Source organism: Canis lupus, chromosome 6, assembly GCF_003254725.2.
Source record: "Canis lupus dingo isolate Sandy chromosome 6, ASM325472v2, whole genome shotgun sequence".
Taxonomy (NCBI): Eukaryota; Metazoa; Chordata; class Mammalia; order Carnivora; family Canidae; genus Canis; species Canis lupus.
In genome coordinates, this window is record NC_064248.1 from 52,248,147 (window position 1) to 52,271,078 (window position 22,932).

Genomic DNA, 22,932 nt, shown 5'->3' on the forward strand with positions numbered 1-22,932 from the left:
GGGAATAGGGACTTTATGACACTCCCCAACTCATGTTGCACAGGGGGCCACCACCTAGTCTACTCAGCCCCTGCACAGGCCTGATCCTGCTGAGAATCCAGGGGTCCCTATTTAAAACGACTTACTATAGGGATATTCACGCATATGGAAATAATTAATAGTGGCAATGATCCTTATAATGGCACCTGATGTCCTGCTGGGAAGAAAGATAAACCAGCCTTCACCATAAAGAATTTACAAATTATACTAAGCAAACATGTTAACACCTATTAAGAGTCCTAATCAGAGCTGTTAAACAAACAAAGATATGTCATATAAAATACACCCATTTAGCAGTAGCAGCTACATGTTTGGAGTTTTAAAAGGAGCCATTTACCTTTGAGATAGAGATAAAGCCTTCAGTGGAGTGTAAAGGTTAGGCAAGAACAAGACACCTTTCTGAGCAAATCCATTCTCTAAGCATCAGATCCCATGGCCAAACCTCTGTTCCCAAAGGTGTGCTTGCATCCTGAGATTTATTTTAGGTCTTATTACGATTTAATCAGAAAATTACTTGTTTCTTCAGATGTGACTTATTGTTAGTAGTGCTTCTTTTAGAAAGGGCCATTGAGAGTGACCTCAGGTGACCTCCAGAGATGGTTCGCTACTTGCTGGACCCAGAAAACCCTGCAAAATCATGCAAGTCGAGAGGTTCAAAGCTTCGTGTTCATTTTAAGAACACGCATGAAATTGCCCAGGCCATCAAGGGTATGTATATCCGAAAAGCCACCAAGTATCTGAAAGATGTCACTTTGCTGAAGCAGTATGTGCCATTCCGTTGCTACCATGGTGGAGTTGGTAGGTGTGCACAGGCCAAACAGTGGGGCTGGACATAGGGTCCGTGGCCCAAGAAGAGTGCTGAATTTTTACTGCCACATGCTTAAAAATGCAGAGAGTAATGCTGAGCTTAAGGGTTTAGATGTAGATTCTCTTGTCATTGAGCCCATCCAGGTGAACAAAGTCCCCAAGATGCGATGTAGAACCTACAGGGCTCATGGCCGGATTAACCCATACATGAGCTCTCCCTGCCATATCAAGATGATTCTTACTGAAAAAGAGCAGATTGTTCCTAAACCAGAAGAGGAGGTTGCACAGAAGAAAAATATATCCCAGAAGAAACTGAAGAAACAAAAACTTATGGCCCAGGAGTAAATTCTGCATAGAAAAAATACAAATAAAAAAATAAAAGAAAGAGAGAGAGAGAGAAAAGAAAGAACGAGCGAAAGAGAAAAGAAAGAAAGGGCCATTGAAAATATTGCTAGAATCTAATAGTAAAAATCAAAAACATTGTTTGTCTGGAAGAAATTCACTTTGCAGACAGCATTTCAGGTGAAAATGAGATTAATCCCTATCAGGGCTTAAGTAAACTCTTGCTATTCTGATGTGGCCCAGAAGTATCAGCACCACTTAGGAGCTTGTCCCAATTGCAGTATCTTGGGTCTCATTCCAAACTGATAGAAACAGAATCTGTATTTCAATAAGCTCCTCAGATAATTTATATGTATATTGAAAGTTTAAAAGAAAACATCAATGTGCAAAGTTCCTACAATCAGACATTCTCTCAGGAAAATTAATAAGTTTTAATCTTACCAGAGTAGAAATTGAATTACTCATTTTAGGAAGGTATATAAATAGTGTGACATTTGCCTTGTGATGAAACATATCTAAAGTGATCACCACAAACACCCGTGTCTGGTGGTGGCTTCCAGTGTTTCCAGCATAGTATACCATGACAGCCATGTTTGGTCACCATGCTGTAGTCTCTTCTCCCTCTTGAGGTGTTATGTTCCCTTACCATGCTCAGAATAGCTCCCAATTATGTGATATCGTACACTATAGGGTAGGAACATAGGAAAATATAGGAAAGAGGTAGTCTTCCCAGTCTTAGGGCCTCCCATGTTCTTCATAGTTAAAATACACCAAGTCTATGTTAATTGACTTTAATTTTAAAAAAATAATAAAATAAATTAAAATACACCAAGTCTGCTCATGATCACTGCAGCACCAAGGGGCTAAATCTACCATATACAAAATGTGCCATGTTTGTGGATTAAGAGAATTAGTAGCTTTTGTCATTCCTCACTGGACAACTCAGGGATAAAGGAGATTAAGCATTACCATTCATATGTTACAAAGTATCTAGATTCCTTTTAGCAAGCAGGTTTTTACAACAATCGTGAACATCCCATAAAGAACATGATATGATGTGACTTTCAAAATCTGATTTCTTATGGTCATATGATGAACTATTTTAAGACAAGAGTAAAATTATACCTATACGTGTATACTATGAAAACAATTTTTTAAAATATTTATTTATTCATGAGAGACACAGAGAGAGAGAGGCAGAGACACAGGCAGAGGGAGAAGCCAGGGTCCATGCAGGGAACCTGACGTGGGACTCGATCCCGGGTCTCCAGGATCAGGCCCTGAGCTGAAGGCAGGCACCAAACCGCTGAGCCACCCAGGGATCCCCCTGAAAAAAATTTTTAAAAATAAATTGAATCTCACAGGGAACAAAGAAGGTAAAGTAAGGCATCAGTTGACTTACTGTTAAAAAAAATCCTGTGGAGGAAATTATTATGTTTTTTTTATCATGTTCTCAAAAAATCAACTTGAAGAAAGTTATAAGAAACCTAATTAATGCTCAAATTGTTCTTCCTAGGAAACAATTTTTTTAATGTAATGTAATGGGCTTCATAGAAAATATACTCTGTATTTAGTGGTTATTCAGTTCTCTTTTCTACAATGTAGTAACATACAGCACTTCAGAATAGGAAAAGAAGGATTTTTGTTTCTGCTGTTTGAGGTATCTTTGGTAATAATTAACCTAGAAGTGTTTATCTAAATCCATTAAATTCAAGCTATAACTCAAATCCCAATACAGACTTTCAAGTTTATTTTTATTGGAAGGATCCTAATTTCTCAGATTCAGCCTTCCTTTATTCTGGAATTGTTTTTATTCTTTACTTTCTGCGATATGGACAGTCAAATGAAAATATCTCATCTGAATTATCCAGGCATTCGACACATATTTATTAAGTGCAGAGTAAGTGATAGACACTGTGCTAGTCACTGGGAATAATGACCAAGGTAAATTCTTGGTAAATTCTTCCCTCCTGAAGCTTCAGCCTATTTGGGGAATGAGCTGTACATTAAATGCAATAGTTATAAGTACAACATGTGGAAAATGAAGGCTTTAACCTCGTCTGGGCTTTTAGAGTCCTCCTCAAAGAAGTGATGGGCCAGTACTCAACCATGGGTAGAAGGGAAAAATCTTCTAGGCAGCAAGATATTATGAAAAAGTCTTAAGGCAAAGAGAGAATGTGGCAGGTACAAGGAAAAGAGCAAAGAACTGGGTGATCGGAGCATAGTGAACAAAAGGAAGAACAGTAGACAAGGCTGAAGAGGTAGACAGGGATCAACAATGGTTGAGTTAACTGATGAACAGCACTCCAGCCTCAGCATGACCACCTCTAGACATGAGAACTACCTCCAGGCAGTCCATCCCAATGGAGGGAAAACGAGAGAGTTAAAATGCCATTTCTTATACTGTGCTAAATTTGATCCCTTGTAAATCAAATAGACTGGATCTAATCTTTAACAGCTCTACTAAGGTTCGCCTGACATAAACACATATTTAAAGTGTACAATCTGGCAAGTTTTGAAATATGCATACCCCTGTGAGGCCATCCCCACATCAAGCTCATGAAAATATTCATTGTCCCTGCAAGTTTCCTTGTGCCCCTTCATAGTCCCTCCCTCCTCACCATTCCCATCCCCACGTAATGATTGATATGCCATGCTTGGAACAGTGCCTGGAACATAAATCCGCTTTCTTGAATAAATGGAAAGTGAGTCCATTTGGAGAATTAGCTCATAGATTGATGTTTGGTTGATTGCTCCATCTTTTCTAGGTATGCAGTGCTGTTCAGAATCAGGATTTCACTGTCATCCAAGACTACTGCACTGGCCTCAAAGCCCTGCTATATCTGAAAAGCATTGAAGAACTACGAGACTGGGATGGGCAGAGTCCAGCTACTGTGAGTCACCAGAAAGGGAAACCAGTTCCCCGTATTGCTGAGCTCATGGGAAAGGTATGTGTTCACTTCTGTTGTCCTTAAGAACTCTACTTCAGCAGCTTTCTACTTCTGGTCTTGTTTTTTTTTTTTTCCTCAACCATCTCATTAACAGAGGAAACACAGTGCCTTTTGGATGTTATTTCTATAGTAGAATCAACCTGAAGGAGGCTTGATTACAGCTATATGATAGGTCCATGCATTACATTTTTATAAAAGCAATATATAATGCAAGGTCATATAAAAGAAAAAGATTGAAGTTTGTAGTGTAAAGTGCCTCCAAAGTCTTGCTTACCGTGGTGATGACTGGCATTCTTTCCAGTGGGAGGCTGGAGATTTCTTTATTCTTTAACAAGCTCTGGAAATTATAACATTACCTTTCTATTTTCAAGACAATTAAATCACTGGAGCCCTGAATAATATGATGAAGTTTTTAAAATTAAAATCTAATCAGTGTCTTTTGTAACTGCTTCTGCTGTGTGGTTAAACCTGGGCTCAAAAGGTTATGTCCCAACTTTCTCACTAACTGCTATTTTCAGAGAAATATATACTACATTTACATTTTGTATAATACAGTGATTTTAGCAAATCTTTTCTAAAACAACATTCAGCATTTTGCCTTTGTATTTCCTTTGTATTATTCTAAATAGACAACCATTGTCAGAAGACATTTCTTGAGTCCTGAATGAGGGGAGGAAAAAATTATAATTCTTAGTCTTTTCAGCTTGTCACTACATCAATAATTAACTTTAAAAAAGAGAAAGCCAAGTATAAAAAGATTCTTTAAGGAAGCATTTAATAATTCAAATGAATCTTAACTTGAAACAGGTCACATGAAAAAGAATGGAAAACAAAAACCCAGGATACCCTGCTTTGGATGGCAGGGTTAGGGACTCTGAGAGAATAAGAGAAACATCATGTAACTGACTTACATTTGGCTAGTTTTAATGGAAACTATCACTCCCCTCACAGGTAGCCAAAAATAAGGGCTTCTTGAAAAATAATGTGCATGATTGCAAGTTCAGTAATGAAAAACAAAAGGGAGAAAGACAGAAAATCTTACAGTGTGAATTCCTAGAAAATATCGTGATGAATGACTCCAGGAGTGGCAATCAAACAGAAAAAAGAGTGGGTGGCATTAATATTTATAATATTGTAATTAGCAAGACTGTGCCTAAGCAGCATTATTAATGTAACTAATCATATTATCATAAACTGAGTCTGCAGTATAGACAGTGAGTGTTCTTGCCTTTATCAATGACCATCAATATCAGGAAGTTGTTCATAGGAAAAAAAATTTTTTTCTCACAATAACTTTATACTTATTCAACATAAATATCTCAAGTAAATTGGTTCTGACATGATAGTTTATGACCATTGTGTAAAAGCATTGTCTCAAATTCGAGTAGTCACCATGTGAGCTGAAATATAAGTAGCTACAGTGCACTGTGCCATTTTGTCTTTAAAGGACTTCCACATTCATTTCAAAACTTACATATTCAAATAAAAGATGAATAATGATGGAGACACTTGTGTCAATGACATAAGTGGAAACTGATTTTCTGAAAGTTTGAATCTAGATTCTCACTTTTTTTTTTGTAAGCCCAGCCTTCATCAAAATCCTAAGTGTAATTTTCAGCATTATCATTTTTTTAAAAAAAAGATTTTTTCACATATATTTTGCCTGTGTGATTATATTAGTGATTCATTTCTCAACAGTAAGTTGAGGAACTAGCAGTTGGTCTGGTAATAGAGCTATGCTCCTAGAGACCTTGGTATGGGCAGACATAACTAAAACAATAGGAGACGATCCCCTTTAGCTTAATGTCCCTAACAGTGACTCAAAGCATGCTAGATCCAAGGTACAGGGGGCGTCCTAACTGTTCCTTCATTGGTGTTGCTGGGGTGTGTGTTTGTGTGTGTATTTTTGAAAACAACTCATATTGTTCTCTTATTAGCTGAAGAATAGGATCCTGCTCTTTACAGTATTTTCATGTTACAGGGAAAACAAGTGGTGATATAGAACCTTTTCAAAGGATCTACTAGAAGTAGCTGGCTTCTTTAGGGAGGGAAGATTTGTTTGGAAAGTACAATTGTTACTCTACTTAATCTTTCACATAGAGGTCAGGCTAGAATAAATTAGAGCAGAAATTTAGAAGAAACCAATTACAATACGGTGTTTGAAGATGGAGAGAAAATGAGACGTTAGCTATGGAAACAAGGGTTTGGCCAAATTAGTCATGTTATCTTTTAATTAATTAGTATATTTAATATACTCTCCCTTTGCATACCTCACTCATTAATTCTTTTAGCTTCCCAAGCAATGTTTCTTCTGGTGGCTTTGGAAAGGCAAAAAGTCAGGCATTTATAGTTTGCTCTGCTCTTATGGTGCAAGCTGTATAAATCTGTACTTGCAAACATGAGAGCAAACCCATATGAAGAGCAGCCTCCAGCTTTGCCACATCACAGAGCAGTGGGTCTCAAACTTCTGGTGCTTAAAAACCATGTGGCATACTGTGAAAAATGTAGATTCTCTGGCCGCACTCCCAGAGATACTGATTCAGTTGGTCAGAGGTGGATCCAGGAATCTGCATTGTCATGTTGTGGTTCTGATGGAGGGATCCAGGGATCCACATTGCCAAAAAGTAATGAAGAGAATAGCAACAGAATATCATTAGAGATAGAGAAGTTAGCTGTGAGTACAACACAAGCTTGTCTTGATGGAGGAAGCTGGCAATAAGTGATTTTGAGCTGGAAGAAAAGTTAAATAATCAGGCGAGGAAATCCATAGAAGCAGCATACTGAGTTCTGAATGGCCAGTGGTTTGAAAGTCCCTGATAAGGAAACAGGCAGGGAATTAGTGCAGCATTTCCTTTCCTTTCACAGAAGGAAAAAAGAACTGTGAGGACAGAGACACTTTGCCATCAAAGATGTAACGGCCCCAATCCATGCAGTCAACAGTGAGGATATCTGTGAGAACAAGGAAGCAGAGACTATTCACAGGATCATCAGAAGGGAAGGGTCTTGACAGCAGAGGGCTCAGTTATCTTATCCTCAGTTATCTCAATGCCTCCTTCCCCCTGTGAAAACCTAGGCAACTCAGTGAAAGTGAAGTGGTTGTTTGGCACATATAGAACAGAGGTTATAGCAGAGGCCAGAGTGAGAACGGTGGGTTTGCCTGATGTTTTGTTACTTAACTAAGTAACAAAGGTGGACAAGTTAATTAATCTCTCCAAATCTCTTTCTAAAACTATCAAGTGAAGATAATCACAATATAAATCCAGAATCCCTCATTAATAATTCTGAAATCCAAAAAGTACAGAAACCCAGTGTTTCATTTGGCAGCAAACGTGACCTGCACTGATGTGAGGCTATTTATAATTTTTATTTATTCTTTGTAGAGTGAACATTTAAATGTTTACTGCAGAGAAACTAATGTCTTTGATTCCAGGTTGCTACCTCACATCTTGCTGGGATTATTAGGTTAAATGTAGCATGTGCACCATTTTACTTTTCTAAAACCCCAAAAGCAGTTCTGAATTCTGAGATATATTTGGCTCCAAGGATTTTGTGGTTAAGGAGTTGTGAGGAATTTTAATTGAGAATATAACTGCAATTATAACTTCATCCACAAATTCTTCTTTACAGTTGGAGGCAAAGAATATATTTTAGTGCTATCAGAAAATAAAATATTAGTATTTGGAATTTTTATTTGTGGCAAATCACAGTATTTTGAGATTATTTGCTTGGAAAATATGAAAGAAATTGGATGCTTCAAGATTAGAACAGAAAATTTTGCAACCAAAAAGCATGGAAGGAAATGACTTCACTTTTTTTATGTGTTTGGGATGAGAACAGGATTCCTAAGCAAGAGCCCTTGAAAGGGAGGCAGCACAGGCCAACACTCCTCTTTGATTGGGGTCTGCATGCATTATCACTTTCTGTTCCCTACATCTGAAATGTCTTTCCCATTCACTGAAGAGAAATTCTCAAGCACCACCTCTTTGAGTTATTCTTTGATCTCTACACCAGAATTTATTTCTCCTTGTCTTCTTCAGCCTTAGTTGAAACAAGTATCACACAGCACTTAGATTTTTAAATGTCTTTTTTCTCTACTAGACAGCAAGCTCACTTCCCAATTCCTTGGACACCCACTGATATGTAGTAAGGGCTCAGTAAATGCTGCTTATGTAAATGAATGATAAGTGAACTCTGTAAGAAAACAGCTAAATGGTAGCATTAGAAATCAGTAGTCATTTGACTTACCAAGCCATTGCTTTTCCCATCACATCAGAAATGAAATGAGTGTTAGAAGAAAAAAAATAACTTTAAACTTAAAGCCTTATTGCATTTATGAGCCTAGTTTGGTAAAATGAGATGGAAAGAAGTCAGAGTGGAGTAAGGTAGGCAGGTGAGCAACCTTTATTCCTTCTTGACTTAGCAAAATGTACCTAGAATATAAACTTCTTGAGGACCTAGACCACACACTGTACGCCAGTGTCTGACACAATGTCTACCATTAGGAGAAATGACATGGTAGCTGAAATGCTGAATAAATATATTGATCAATCACTCATTTATTATAAGATGTATTTTAAATGTCACTTCCTTTATGAGATCATCTATGACCCTCTTCTTCTCTGTCTGAGAAAATTGAGTCCCGCATTTCTCTGTTCTTGTTCATATAACTGGTATTGCAGTCATTATATCATCTTCAAGTTATGTGTCTTCTTGTCTGTCACTGAGGTCATTATGAGCATCTTGAAAACAGAGAGAAAGTCTTATTTATACTTGAATTTTCAAGCACCTAGTACAATGCTACATTTTTATAGAATTAAACTGCACAAACTATCTGCAGTGTCCTGATTTGGAAGGAAAAAAGAAAGTCAATTTATAATTAAAATTCCAGCCAGTCCCTTTCAAGAATAGCAGAGATTTTAGAAAGAAACAGCAAATTACTTTCAGTAGGTATTAAAACATAGTGAAATACACACATCAGTAATATTAACAAGTATATATAATCTGTGCTCATTGAAAAGCTTTCATTAGGATAAAATCAGAAAAACTGTCAATGTGCTTGTATGGCACCTCTTAAAATAAGGCTTCCTTTTGATGATAGAAACAAAAATATGTGCATCCATATGACCAGATACATCATTCTCATGTCATTATAAAGCCACAAATGATACAGTTTTATAAAACTTCGGCTATTGCTGCTGTCTGGCTGTGGTATTTTATATGTAAATGTCTAACCATCTATTTATTTGTCTCTGGCATGTTATCCAATACAGACAACAAACAACTGTCCAAAAGGAACATACGACGTCTAAGCATGACCATTAAAAAGGCCAAATAACAACAGTCTTAGAAGAGGAGAGTAGTACCTCCTGTTTACAACTTTAAATGTTTTATGTCTTCCATGGTATTTATTTTTCCAAGTTGAGATAGAATTTGCATAAAGAAAAATGCACAGGTCTTAAGTGAACCATTTGATGAGTTTTGACAAATGCACACATCCATGAAATCTTCACTTCTGTCACAATATCAAACATTGCCAACATCTCAGAAGACTTCCTTCTGCCCATCCCCAGTCATAATCCCTCCCTCCTCCCACTACCAGAAGTAAACACAATTTCGTTTATATCATCGTAGATTAGTTTGTTCATATTCTGTGGCGTCATATAATTAGAATTCCACGAAATGTATGTTTTTGTGTGTGTGGTTACTTTCCCTCAGCACAATGGTTTTGAGATTCATCCATGCTGCTGGGGGTGTCATGAAACTCAATTTCTTTTTATTGGCAAATAATATACCATTGAATAACTATATTACAATTTGGTTATTCATTCAAAATGATATATGAGCTCTTTTCATTTCCAATATTATAAATATGTCTAAAATAAGTATTCAGGCATAACTGTTTTGGTGAACATCTATTTTCACTTCTCTTGGCTAATATTTAGGAGTGTAGTGTCTGGGTCATAAAGTGATGTATGAGCTTTAGAAGAAACTTCCCAGCAGATTTCCAAGTGGTTGTACCATTTTATACTCCTGCCAACTGTGGATGGATGTTTCAGTTCTTTCATATTCCATCCAATATTTGGTATTCTCCATCTTTTTAGTGTGAGCCATTTTAGCACATGTACATTGGTATCTCATTATGATTTGAATTTCCATATCCCTGAAAACTAATGATAATAAACACTTCCTCATTTTCTTATCAGCCATCCATATACCTTGTCTGCAAAGTACCTATTTAAATCTTTTGCCTGTTTAAAAATTGGGTTTATTAATAATTTACTGAATTTTAGGAGTTCTTTATATATTCTGAGTACAAGTCCTTAGATGCAGAAAAGGCTTTTGATAAAAGTCCTGCATCCACTCATACTAAAAACCCTAAACAACCTAATAATAGAAGGAAACATCCTCGGTCTGATAAAGGGCATTTGCGAAAAATTCTACAACACATATCATATTTAAATGGTGAATAAGGGGCACCTGGGTGGCTCAGTGGTTGAGTGTCTGCCTTTGGCTCAGGTCATGATCCCAGGGTTCTGGGATTGAGTCCTGCATTGGGCTCTCCCCACAGGGAGCCTTCTTCTCCTTCTGCTTATGTCTCTGCCTCTCTCTGTGTGTCTCTCATGAATAAATAAATTAAATATTTAAAATAAATAAATAAATAAATGGCGAATAAATAAACGTATTCTTCCAAGATCCAGGCTATGCATGCATGTCCACCCTCACCACTTCCATCCCCAGTATTGTATTGGAAGTCCTAACTAGGACAGTAAAGACATAAAAAGAAATAAATGGCATCCAGGTTGGAAACCTACTAAAATTGTCACTTGCAGATGGTAATATTGGATACATCAAAAATCAAAAAAAAAAAAAACCCTATGAAAACACTATTAAAAATTAATAAATGAATTTAGGAAAGTTTTATGATACAGTTTCATGATACATAGTTATGTTTCTAGATGAATACAGAAACAATGAACAAACAGAAAATTAAATTTTAAAATTCCATTTACAATAGCATTTAAAAACCATGAAATACTTAGCAACAAATTAAAATGTATGTTGAAAACTATAAGGGATTGCTGAGAGAAATTAATGAGAAAAAATCAATGGAGAGATTAGTCTGTGGATACAGCACCATCCCAATCAAAATCCCAATATATGTTTTGAGAGGTTGACAAGCTGATTCTAAAATTTACATTGGTATTTAAGGGAGCTAGAATAACCGAAACAGTCTAGAAAAGGAACAAAGAAGATTTGAACTATCTACCTTCAAGTTTTTCTATAAACCTGCAGTAATCAAACAAGCATGTTTTACTGTCAGGATAGATAAATAGATCAATAGAACAGATAGAAAATCCAGGAATAAACCTACATAGATACACTCAACTAACTTTTCACAAAGACACCAAAGCAATTCAATGGAGGAAAAAGGTACTTTTAATTAAAATTAATGGAACCTCATATTTTCCTCACACAGGACACAAAAGTAATTTTAAATATATCACAGATATAAAAGTATAAAAATTTTAAAGAAAACATAAGTAAGTAACTTCGTGGTCTTGGGATACTGAAAAATTTCTTAGATACGATGCCAAAAGCACTAACCAACAAGAAAAAATTGATAACTTTCATTTCATCAAAATTAACTTCTGGTCATCAAAAGACACAGTTAAGTAAATGAAAATTCAGGTCACAGAATGAGAGGAAATATTCATGATATATACATCTCACAAAGAACTTGTGACCAGACTTTAGAAATGTAAACTGGAATAATATGAAATAATTTAATTTAGTCTTAAGCATATGGAAATCTTAAAATGAAAAGTCCATGGTGAGAGACCTACCTGTAGGCTCTTGCAGCTAACCCTCATCTATGATAACTTCTCTTTTCTCTTTTCTCTAATACCACTTGCAGAGCTAGCCTAGAAAAGAGGGTATGCGAGAGATGAAAGCCATTTTCCTTCAAGTTTATCTTCTGGCCCTGTGGTTCTTGTCCATGTTATTTTCTCCTAGTGCAACTCTGTCCCTGTGGTTATTCTCTTTGAGGCTGCCAGTTGGATACTTTATATAGTTAGAAAACTTCCAAATGACAGTCTCCATTTCTCAGTTACTTGGGTACTGATTGAAATAGGAAGCAGTATTATTGAGATCCCTTTCTATGACTGAAGCCAGATTGCATGAGGCTAAATATTTTTATTGATTGAGCTAACTTCAAAGGACATGGCAAAAAAAACAAAAAACAAAAAACCAAACCACCAGTTCCTGGAAGTTCAAATTTTCCAAAATTACCAAATCAGAGTCTACTGCATAGATATTATGGGGACTTATCTACATCTCTAAATATCACCAGATGGTTTGAGTAGTTTCTTAGGTAGAATGCTGAAATGCCAAGTATCCTTTAAGAATAGGGCAGACACCTGTTTATAAATGGTGATTATTCCTACTTAAAAGCAAAAAATGTTGACTAGGGGGATGCCTGGGTGGCTCAGTGGTTTAGCGCCTGCCTTTGGCCCAGGACGTGATCCTGGAGTCCTGGGATGGAGTCCCACATCAGGCTTCCTACATGGAGCCTGCTTCTCCCTCTGCCTGTGTCTCTGCCCCCTCCCCCCACCCCCGTGTCTCTCATGAATAAATAAAGAAAATCTTCAAAAAAATGTTGAATAGGATTTGGTAGCCCCTTCTTCTAGCTCCGAGTGTCTAATCATCTCATTAATGTTTAATGATCCCACAAAGAAGTCAGTGTGCTGTAGTGAAAAGAGCATAGTGTTAGAGTCTGGCAGGTCTAGGTTTGGCTCTAGGCTCAGTGGCTTACTACTGGGTGAGTAAGGCTGGCTACATGAATCACACAGTCCTCTATTCCTGTATTGGCAAATTGAGATAATGATAGCAGTTTCACAGGTACTTTGTGAGGATTAGAAATCATATATGTAAAGTGTATAGCACATAGCAAGCAGACATTCAGCCCATGCCAGTTATTAATTCTAAAATAGATGATGGATGGGTAGATACATAGACACATATATAGATGCATTAATAGAACATAAGTAGACATACAGAAATACTGGGGTAATTTGTATATGTGATACTTATAAATTATTTGTATACTTTTTTTAACCTACTGATAACATGATTTTGCTAGCTTCATTTTGTTTGATTCAAAGGCTTGCATCTTTCTCCTTGGAAGCACTCCCTTTACCCCCCCCCCCCAAAAAAAAGAGTTTCTAAATAATTCAGAAGTGTTCACTTTCCAGGTAAAATGGAAATAAATTTGTTAATTTGGGGTTTGGGCAGTAAAATCCATCATTGATCCTAAAATAAGTAGAAGGGAAGAGCCTATTACTATTGTTGCCAAATCAGAGTAACAACACCAGAGTTTAAAATGAACTGTTAGAGATGCCTGGGTCTCAGTGGTTGAACGTCTGCCTTTGGCTCAGTTTGTGATTCTGGGATCCTGGAGTTGAGTCCTACATCGGGCTCCCCACAGGGAGCCTGCTTCTCCCTCTGCCTATGTTTCTGCCTCTATTTCTCTATGTCTCTCATTAATAAATAAATAAAATCTTACAAATAAAATAAAACAAAATAAACCATTAGGGGAGGTGCTGGAAGGAGTCTCTCCTGTTATAGAATGAGGTAGTTTTGCATTGCTTATAACCAAAATAGTTTGTGCCAGTATCAGCCTTCCCAGCTTGGTTTCTCTCCCATCTCAGGGGTAAGTGGGTTTATTTCACAGGGCAACTCCAGTCAGTTGTAGTGGTTGCCAGCAGCAGTATGTAGAAAAAGACTGTGATCCAGAGCCAAGTCCAGCGGAGGTGTGTGATCAAGTGGTAATGCCTGCATCAGCATGGACACAGGACAAGATGTTGCAGAATATGGCTTCCCACTTCCCTGAGTGTGCAGCACTGACAGCTTGCCCGATCTAGGAATTTGGGCAGCATTGAGCTTTGCAATTTTTGTAACCACTGCAGCTTCCTCATTGCAATCTACCACTGTATGCCTGAAATAAAATGTGAACCATACATTTTTACTGTTTTGCCAGCATCCCACCATGCTTTGCCTTCATCCATCATGCTTTTTAAAAGTATGATTTCTTATTTCACCTCGTTCATAAACAGATATCTAATTGCCAAGCATATATGTAATTATTCTTTTGTCACTTTCATGAAAGTAAGTGGTTAAGTGTAATTCCTCATACTCCATCAAACATACTACTTTAATCAAAATACACCTTATCAATATTAATTACACACATAGAACTTGTGTAGAAGTACTTTTCATCTTCAACACAACTTACCTATGTTAATTTTGATGTTACTTTTAAGCTGGGAAAAGAAATTTAGGATTTTCTTGTTCTGGATGGGGATTGAGGATATATATAAAGAAAGCATTACTATAAGCATGGAAGATAAAATTTGAATTCAAATACTACCCTTGTCTCACCTCCTACTCCCCCTCCTAATAACTCTACAAAATCAGTGTACATTTATTGCAAACCAGTTAGCTTTGTTCCTAATCCTGATTTTATGGAGTAAGGAAAAATATCTTTCTGTAATTCTGAGCTATGCCCTTGAGATTCTCCCTAGAAAAAAATGTATATATTTGTTATATCTCTACATAAGCTCATCTGTCCACTTGAATAAAGAGAGTATTAGATAAAAGATATAATTTTCTGCTAATTAAAAGAGTCAGAGTCATTTTGATAATGTAAAGAGTCAACAGAAATTCTAATTATATTCAGCTTTATGCCAATTTGTCCTAATCTAAGATTTGAGGAAAAAAAAAAAATAAATGTCTATTTTTGAAAATAAAAAGGGGGATCTGATTTACAAAAAAAACAAAAAAAAAGAAAGAAAGAAAAAAAAAGAAAAGAAAAAATTAGCTAAATGGCTCAGTTGTTTAAGTGTCTGCCTTCGGCTCAGGTCATGATCTCAGGGTCTTGGGATCGAGCCCTATGTCAGGCTCCCTGCTCAGCGAGGAGTCTGCTTCTCCCTCTCCCTCTGACCCTCCCCCCTGCTCAAGCTCACGCTCTCTCTCTCTCTCTTAAATGAATAAAACAATCTTTAAAAATTTTTAAATAAAACAATCGATAATTAGCTAGTTAGTTGGTTTTTTTTTTTGTTATCTTATTTTTTGGGGTTTTCTTTTAGCTTTCAAATTACAAGGATCATACCTACTATTGAACAGCTTTACCAAGACTCTAGAAGCCTAGGAAGGATAGGCTGAGATATCTTTAATTGCACTGAGTAATTAGCAATCTCATAGTTAACCAAATCGGTTTATATATCCAGATGAAATATCCATCCATTTAACTTTTTTCCTTAGAAACCAGATCACTCTGTTAGGTTGCTCATATTGATCTAGTTAACCACCTAATTTCTAAATATCCCCTCTATTTTATGCCATATAGCTGCTGGAAGTGATCTTATTACATGTCTCAAATCCATACCCTTTAATAGTCTGTGCTTCCCGGTCACAGGTGACCCCTAGAAATGTGTTTGAGATGTGACTACAGCCTACACAGAGAAATGTGCTAATGCTGCTCAGAGAATCCTTTGGTTTGCAGCTCCAGGCATTGTTTGTGAAGTTGTCTCTGATGGAAATGCCCTGAAGACCTCACTCCCAGTCCCTCACACCTGCTGGCTGGTGTGCTATAGATTGTTCACAGCAAACATCGTCAAGATTGTGCCTTTTGAAGATTTATTGCCATATATCTTTAAGGCATTTCACTTGTCTTCCCTGCTCATCAGTTTCATCCCATTTCATTTCAAACTATAGAACCTTCTCTAGATCCTCTTCTGGCAGTTAACTTCTGCATGCACCCAGTCCATCTGAGCTATAGAGTGTCACCTATCAACCTAGTCATTTTTCAGAAACTAAATATTACCAAGTCTTGTTTCCGTTTAATGTAGATCCCAAGTGAAACTAGTGGAAAGTAAACATAGCATTTGTGGTAATCCAGGCCTCCTGGGAAGAGAATTTTAGTACTACTCTCTACAGTCTTTATTGAGATAGAAGAAGCCTGCTTTAAAGATTATCCTACTCTAGTCATGTGCTAGGTGTTGGTGGTAAGCATTAGTCACGTTCACTAACATTTTCTGGCTCCATAGGAAAAGCAAATCTCCTTGCCTCTTGGATGTTCCATGTGATTAGGTGACTTGCTTTGGTCAACAAAATGTGAGTGAAGTATATGGTATGTGAATCTGGGTGGAAACATTTAAGCTGGCACTTATTCTCCATATTCCCTTCCTTTACCACAGCAAACACTATAGTCTCATGGTGAGAAGGTGACAACATAAAATGGATGATCTAGATTGCTGAGACACCACTTACTTATAGGACATCCAGAGACAGCAGACTTCTTGTGAGTGACAGACTAACTTTTATTGTGTTAAGTCACTGAGATTTGGGAGTTGATTATAACTACAGTGCTATCAGCTGGTAAAGACCACACAGAGTTCCAAATAACTTGTACCTGCCACCAGACAGACTGATGGCTACAGAGGGAGCCTTTGTACCCTCCTACAGAGGGAGCATTATAAAATGGAAATGCTCATCTTTAGTGATCTTCACTTTCTTTTCTGCACGTGGTCCCACATGCTGGCAGCTAATTCCATAATTCAGGTTCCCATTACATCACTCCAACCTGCATCTGATTTCTTGGCAAAGTGCCTGATGATACCAGAGAGCCTTTCTTTCTAAACCATATAGTGAAAATATTTATTCTTGCATTGTACCTGGTTTTCAATAAGTTATGTGAAGATATCCAACAATTAACTAATCCAGCATAGGAAACAGAGCATAGCATGTACCTTACACATAACTTCTTTCTTGTTAGTAGTAAGGACTTGGGCAACTTACATACTTTCCCTTAGCCACCATTTTCTCATCCAAAAACTTGGAATAATAATATATATCTCATAAGATTGTTGAGAAAAATAAATAACAGTGTCTAAATTTCTTCTGAAAGGAAGATCAGGTTCTAGAAAGCATCATCTCCACTCACTGTCCCTCTCATTCCTTACCTGTTTTTCTATCTTCAACCCATCAAAATTAGGCTTCTGCCCATCCCTACTCCCTAAATCACTAGAACTGCTCTTGCTGAAGTTATCAGCGATTTAGTTATCACCAAATCTTTCCCAGTCTTTACTAGGCCTTGTTATATTCAACAATTGACTGCTTCTTTGTATTTGAAATTTCTTCTTTGAGTTTTGAATTCTCTTTTCTCCTGGTTTCTTTCTTCTTTACTTTTAACCAAGAAGACAATTGTCAGCACCTAGCATGTGCCAGGCACTCTAGAGGAAAATATTAATAATAATATAACTTCTCTCCCTTAAAAGGATCACAGACTAGTGTAGAATTAGACAATTAAAAAAAATAAAAATAAAAAAAAGAATTAGACAATTAAAGAGTTATTTATAACATCGTGATAATTACAGTGATAGAAAGATACACAGAGGGATAGCAGGGGTGGTAGGGAGTTTGAGAATATTTTCCAGACTAATCTGAAACTTAAGATATAAGATATAGTAAGTGTATGAAGAATACCTTGGGCTAAGGCAGAAAGCATGGTAAAATCCTGATGTAATAACATTTCTGCGTGTGGAGAGAATCTTCTTGGACTTGATCTGTAGGACTCCCTCCTCTTTTTTTGGTCCTTAAATACCAGTATTTCCCCTCTTCATGGATCTCATATTACTGTATGGCTCATCAGACCCAGGAAGCCAATTTCACTTTCCTTGTTGTTCATCTTCCACATTTGTACTCTCACCAGCGACCTCCCTCTGGACCCTACACACCCATCTCTTCAGCTTTCTGGTGGACTTTGCCATGCAATAGCCCTGCTCAGTGCTCTTCCTGCAACCTAGGAATAAAACAACAGTAGTGATTATCCATGACAATTATATAAGCACTTTATAATTTACAAAGCACTTTGGCATACATTATCTCACCAGCTGCTTCCTTAATGTAATAGCAGCAGTGGGCAAAAAACCGTGTCACTGCCAACAGCGCTTTTCTGACCTTGGTCTCCCAGCCCCACCTACTGAAAACATGAGAGCAGCTGGATGGGAGCTGATTAGAGGCTGGAAGCTGACCTTGTTTGGGGACCAGGGGAGTATGACAGCAGCAGTTGCCACCTTCACCTTCTCCATCTCCATAGGGGCAATAGAGCAAGCCAGAGGTTTCATGGCAAAACGTGGGAGGCTGCACAGAGCAACCAGGCTTCTCATGAGCTGCCCAAGTGCAGGCTGAAGGTGGCAGGCATCAGTTTGTGGGAGGTTAAGCGCTTATCCACTCTTCCCCACTTTTCTGATTTCTTATTTCTTACATGCATTAACTATCATTTTGAAAGTTTCAGTAGGTTAATTAAATTCTTCTAGTGTTGATGCTAAGAAAGCTGAAACATTTTCAACTGAGATTGACACTACTCAAGACATCGGCTTCACTGATGTTTGTTCAGCAACACTCCAATATGTCACAGGATTGCTGAGAGAACATCTGAGAGCTATAATGAGCTAAAAGTCAAGTACAGGGGAAAATGTGTTCCAGACTGCTGCAGATGTTCTCAAATCAAATCATATTTCTGTGAAATGCCATATAGAATATTCAGCGATTGAAGGATGCAACATGAAAGGACAGTTCAATTGATTTGCACTGTTTTAAAATTTTATTTAGCCTAAATTATGTGAAATGTGGTGGCTTTTTTTCACTTTGAATCAATTAATAAGAGACGCACTTGATCCTAATGAGCTTCAAGGATAATTTCCTTGCTCTAAGAGGAATACATTAACTGGTTAGATAGGAGTCAAAGCCTAGAGAAGGTGGCAGTTGAATAAGTGAAACAAAGTCGAGTCAAAGAACAGACATCTTGTAGCTCCATTTTCTTGCCTCTATTTTTCTTTTATTCCTTTGGCATCAAAATAGAGCAAACCTCTGTTTAATTAATTCACCAAGACTCTGATAACCTGTGACACTGTATTGATGGTGGTTCATTCTGTATATCCTGAGAAACCTAGAGGAAGCTTAACAGGAGTGGGTCAAGGAAATGTTTTTGAAAGATGCATCTTTTGTCGTCACCATCTTATATTCCATCACACATATGGCCTTGCACATTACCATAGTTTAGGTAGCCTGGCCTATGATTAGGATGATATTCTCCTAAGTGAAGGTTAGCACAAAGAAAGAACTGATAAATCTGGGTAAGGCAAAACAGAGAAAAATGATTAAGTGACATTGGAAAGTACAACAAAACACCACAATGAGATACCACCTCACAGCCTCTATAATGGCTAAAATTAAAAAGATTGACAACATCAAATGTTGGCAAGAATATGGAGCAACTAGAACTCTTGTACTTTGCCAGTGAGAATATAAAATGCTACCACGACTTGGAAAAACTCTTCAACATTTTCTTAAAAAAAACCCAACAATTCCATTCTCAGGTATTTATCCAAGAGAAATAAGAACACATTTCCATAACATTTGAAATAGATGAATTTTAAAAACAGTATGTTAAGGGAAGGAAGCCAGACACAAAAGAATACTTACTAACTCATGCCATTTATGTGAAGTTTAAGAGTAGGAAAAAAAAATCTGTATCATTAGAAATCACAAGAGTGGTAAGTAGAGATTTAACTGGAATAGAGCACGAGGGAATTTTCTGAAGTGGTAGAAATGTCCTATACCTTGATTAGGGTGACAATTTGTGGATAGATTTATTTGTCCAAATTCCTCCAACCGTATGCTTATAGTCTGTGCATTGTACTGTGTGTGTATGTATAATAATAAAGACATTTTTAATGTCCAAATTACTTTTAATCAGGTAGCCTTTGGAAACTAAAAATCTTATGAATTTAGCCACTGGAAAAGAATAACTGGTACCTTGATAAAAATGTTGGCCTGGAAACCAGATTAAAGAAAATGGATGACCAGGGGCATAAACAAATGTATTTTCCTCTGCCAACTTGCCGGCAGCTGGGTATGGAATTGAAATAGTTTTAGGCCTTACACATCAGGGAGACTGACTAGGGCTTAGAAATCAAGAAGGGGAACATCTGGCTTCTTGAGGAGTGACATAGGTAAGGGATGTGGCATCACAATGCAAATGAGAAGCTGCTTCCTAAAGATGGAAAATTTGATTAGGTCCTTTGGTAGGCCTTCTACTTGCTTTGCTTTGTAAGATCAGCCAGTGCCTGCAGCCTCTGTTAACAAAAGCTAGCCTTGCCTGAGGCCACAGCTCCCAAAACAGAACCTTCAATTGATTGCTGATAGGAGGTTACATGCCGGGCTGGGCTCTTCTGCCCTCCTGTCCTACCCATCCTTCCACAAACAAACCCTGTGGGGCGTTTTTCTGGAAATCTTAAGTCAAATACATTTTAACGCTTTAATATATGCATTGACACTTTGTCTTGTAATAGCTCTTTTATTATTGGTCAATAAAATTACATTTAGAGAGATAAAGAAAAAATTCTTGAGGTTGAATTTCCATTCACTCTGGTACCTTTTATTCATTTTATGGGGCATTATTATTGCAAAGTTGTAAAATGAATCCAAAACTATATTTTGATTCTGGTTTTTTGTTTGTTTGTTTTGTTTTGTTTTTCCTTCAAGTTTCTGCTTTTTACTTTTTGTTCCCTAAGATGCATCTCCTACAAAATTATGGCTGGAAACAAATATCACATAACTTATTTGAACTCACAGAATTTTTGTGACAGATTTGATTTTTGGTACTAATTAGAATTTATTTTACATATCTCTGCCTAGCTCAGAGTTTGAGTTTTGATTTTAGTCCTTTATATATATAATCTATCCATTTGAGTTTTGATTTTAGTCCTTTATTATATAATCTATCCATTCAACAAATATTGAGTATCTGTTACATGCCAGGCACTGTGGTAGATAATTGAGATTGAGTGATGAATAAAAATAAACTTTTCATCACTGAGGGACAGTCAACTGCAAAAAGTAATGGTATTAAACTTTTTAAGCCTTTACATAATTATTTATGCTTATACATGTATACATGCATTTACACATACATATGTATATATCCCCATTTGACAAAGGTAGAAACTGAGGCTTAAGGAGGTGTAGTTATTATAGTGGAAACAGGATACAAAGCCCATTCTGTTTATCACAAAAACTGTGCCCTTAACCACTTAACTACACCTCATCTTGACATAACTGCTATTATGATATCAGAGTTATAGAAGCAGAAAAGAACAAGTGTCCATCTCAATCTGGGGGATCAGAAGCTGTTAGAAAGAGACAAATGAACTGTATCTTGAAGGATGAAAACAGTATAAGTTTTATGTAAATGTCCTCATTAATTCCAGTCTATAGGCAATGGCTGTGGCCAAGTGATCACGTGTGAAAATTGCTACATCTTTATTTATGGGTAAAAGAGTTACAAAATCTGTTAGATAACTTATCCCATTCCCTGATAGGGCACAGGCTTCATTCTTAGTTTGTGCTTTTGGGAGCTGTTGTCTTTTAGCATAAATCCCATCAAATCTTTGTGAGTTTTGCTTTTACATTTCCTTCATCTGTGACGAGAAGATTCTATTAACAACCCTGGCACCTTCCATTAAAGTCTACAACTTCCAACTGCCAGGAAGGGATAATGAAGTGATAAATTTAATTTGCTACCAAAATATGTAAGGCAGAGATATCTAAGTGAATTTATAGCGTTAGCTATGTCTTTCCTCTTAGCATTAACAAAAGTTTTATGGCAGGTTATCAGAATCAGTGCAAAAAGAACAAATATATATGAATCTCCACACACAGAAATCAGATCTATAACTCTGTATCAAATCGTTTCTTTCCCCCTTCTTAGCATTTCTAGGCTCACCAGAATTTAATACAATGAGTTTCAAGTGTTTTGTTACTTGAAGAATGTATAAAAACTGTTAACCAGACTAAGAAACACTTTTTACTCATTAATATATATACTTTGAGATTTATAAAATATGAATCCCCTTCTCCTGCCCTTGCTAGACTCTAAGGGCTATGAAGAAAAATAACAACACCATCATGTTGCATCAGCACGATCATGACAATGAGGCTGCTTCAAACTCTGTGGAACACAAAATCTACCTTCTACCCATTATTTAACTCTGTGCTATGGTTGTAAAAATGGGTACCTGGGTGGCTTAGCAGTTGAGCGTCTGCCTTTGGCTGAGGACATGATCCCACGGTCCAGGATTGAGTCCCACGTTGGGCTCCCTGCGGGAAGCCTGCTTCTCCCTCTACCTGTGTCTCTGCCTCTCTCTGTGTTGTCTCTCATGAATGAATAAATAAGATCTTTAAAAAATAATAAAATAAAAACTTTCGTATATATTTCCACTTCAAGAATTCCTTTGTTCCAGTGAACTTTAGCATATAGAATCTCTTCTTCCCATGTCTTGGCATTGGGATCAGTCTTAGGGGCCAGTGATCCCCCTAAACTGCACTCACCGAATGCACAGCCAGGATAAGTTTTGCTTCTACTATTCAATGATGTATGTGTTCCTCCTGTAAAACAGAACTGTTAAAGTCAGTTCTTGACTTCACGGTTATTTGCCCAGAGAAATGTAGAATTGATAATTACGATATGATAATAAAAACAAGGTACATTCAACTAACTGTTATGTAATATTGTTTTGAGGGCTTTTTATGTTACCTACTTGAATCCTTGCAACAATTCACATAAGGTTTGAATCATTGTTCTCTTTTTTCTGTTGAGAGAAGCAAGACTCAGGGAGGTTAGGAAAGTTGTTCAAGCTCCCAAGCTAGTAAGAGCAGAGGCGACATTCTAGTC

At 37.0% G+C, this 22,932-nt stretch overlaps 1 protein-coding gene, 1 long non-coding RNA gene and 1 pseudogene across 5 annotated transcripts in view; 2 read left to right on the forward strand and 1 right to left on the reverse strand.

Annotated features, from left to right (window-relative positions):
- Nucleotides 1–22,932, forward strand: part of DPYD (dihydropyrimidine dehydrogenase) — a 796,351-nt gene that overhangs the window by 679,573 nt on the left and 93,846 nt on the right. For all 4 annotated transcript variants that reach the window (XM_025417538.3, XM_035718273.2, XM_049111637.1 and 1 more), the window contains one exon: nt 3,957–4,136. In XM_025417538.3, coding sequence (XP_025273323.1) covers nt 3,957–4,136 — 180 coding nt within the window. The remainder of the gene's footprint in view (nt 1–3,956; nt 4,137–22,932) is intronic.
- Nucleotides 612–1,419, forward strand: LOC112640800 (60S ribosomal protein L17-like; annotated as a pseudogene).
- Nucleotides 7,772–22,832, reverse strand: LOC125755312 (uncharacterized). The gene is made up of 3 exons (XR_007411438.1): nt 22,277–22,832; nt 17,682–17,997; nt 7,772–8,878 (listed from the first exon to the last, which is right to left on the reverse strand). It is a non-coding gene; the product is annotated as an uncharacterized LOC125755312 (long non-coding RNA).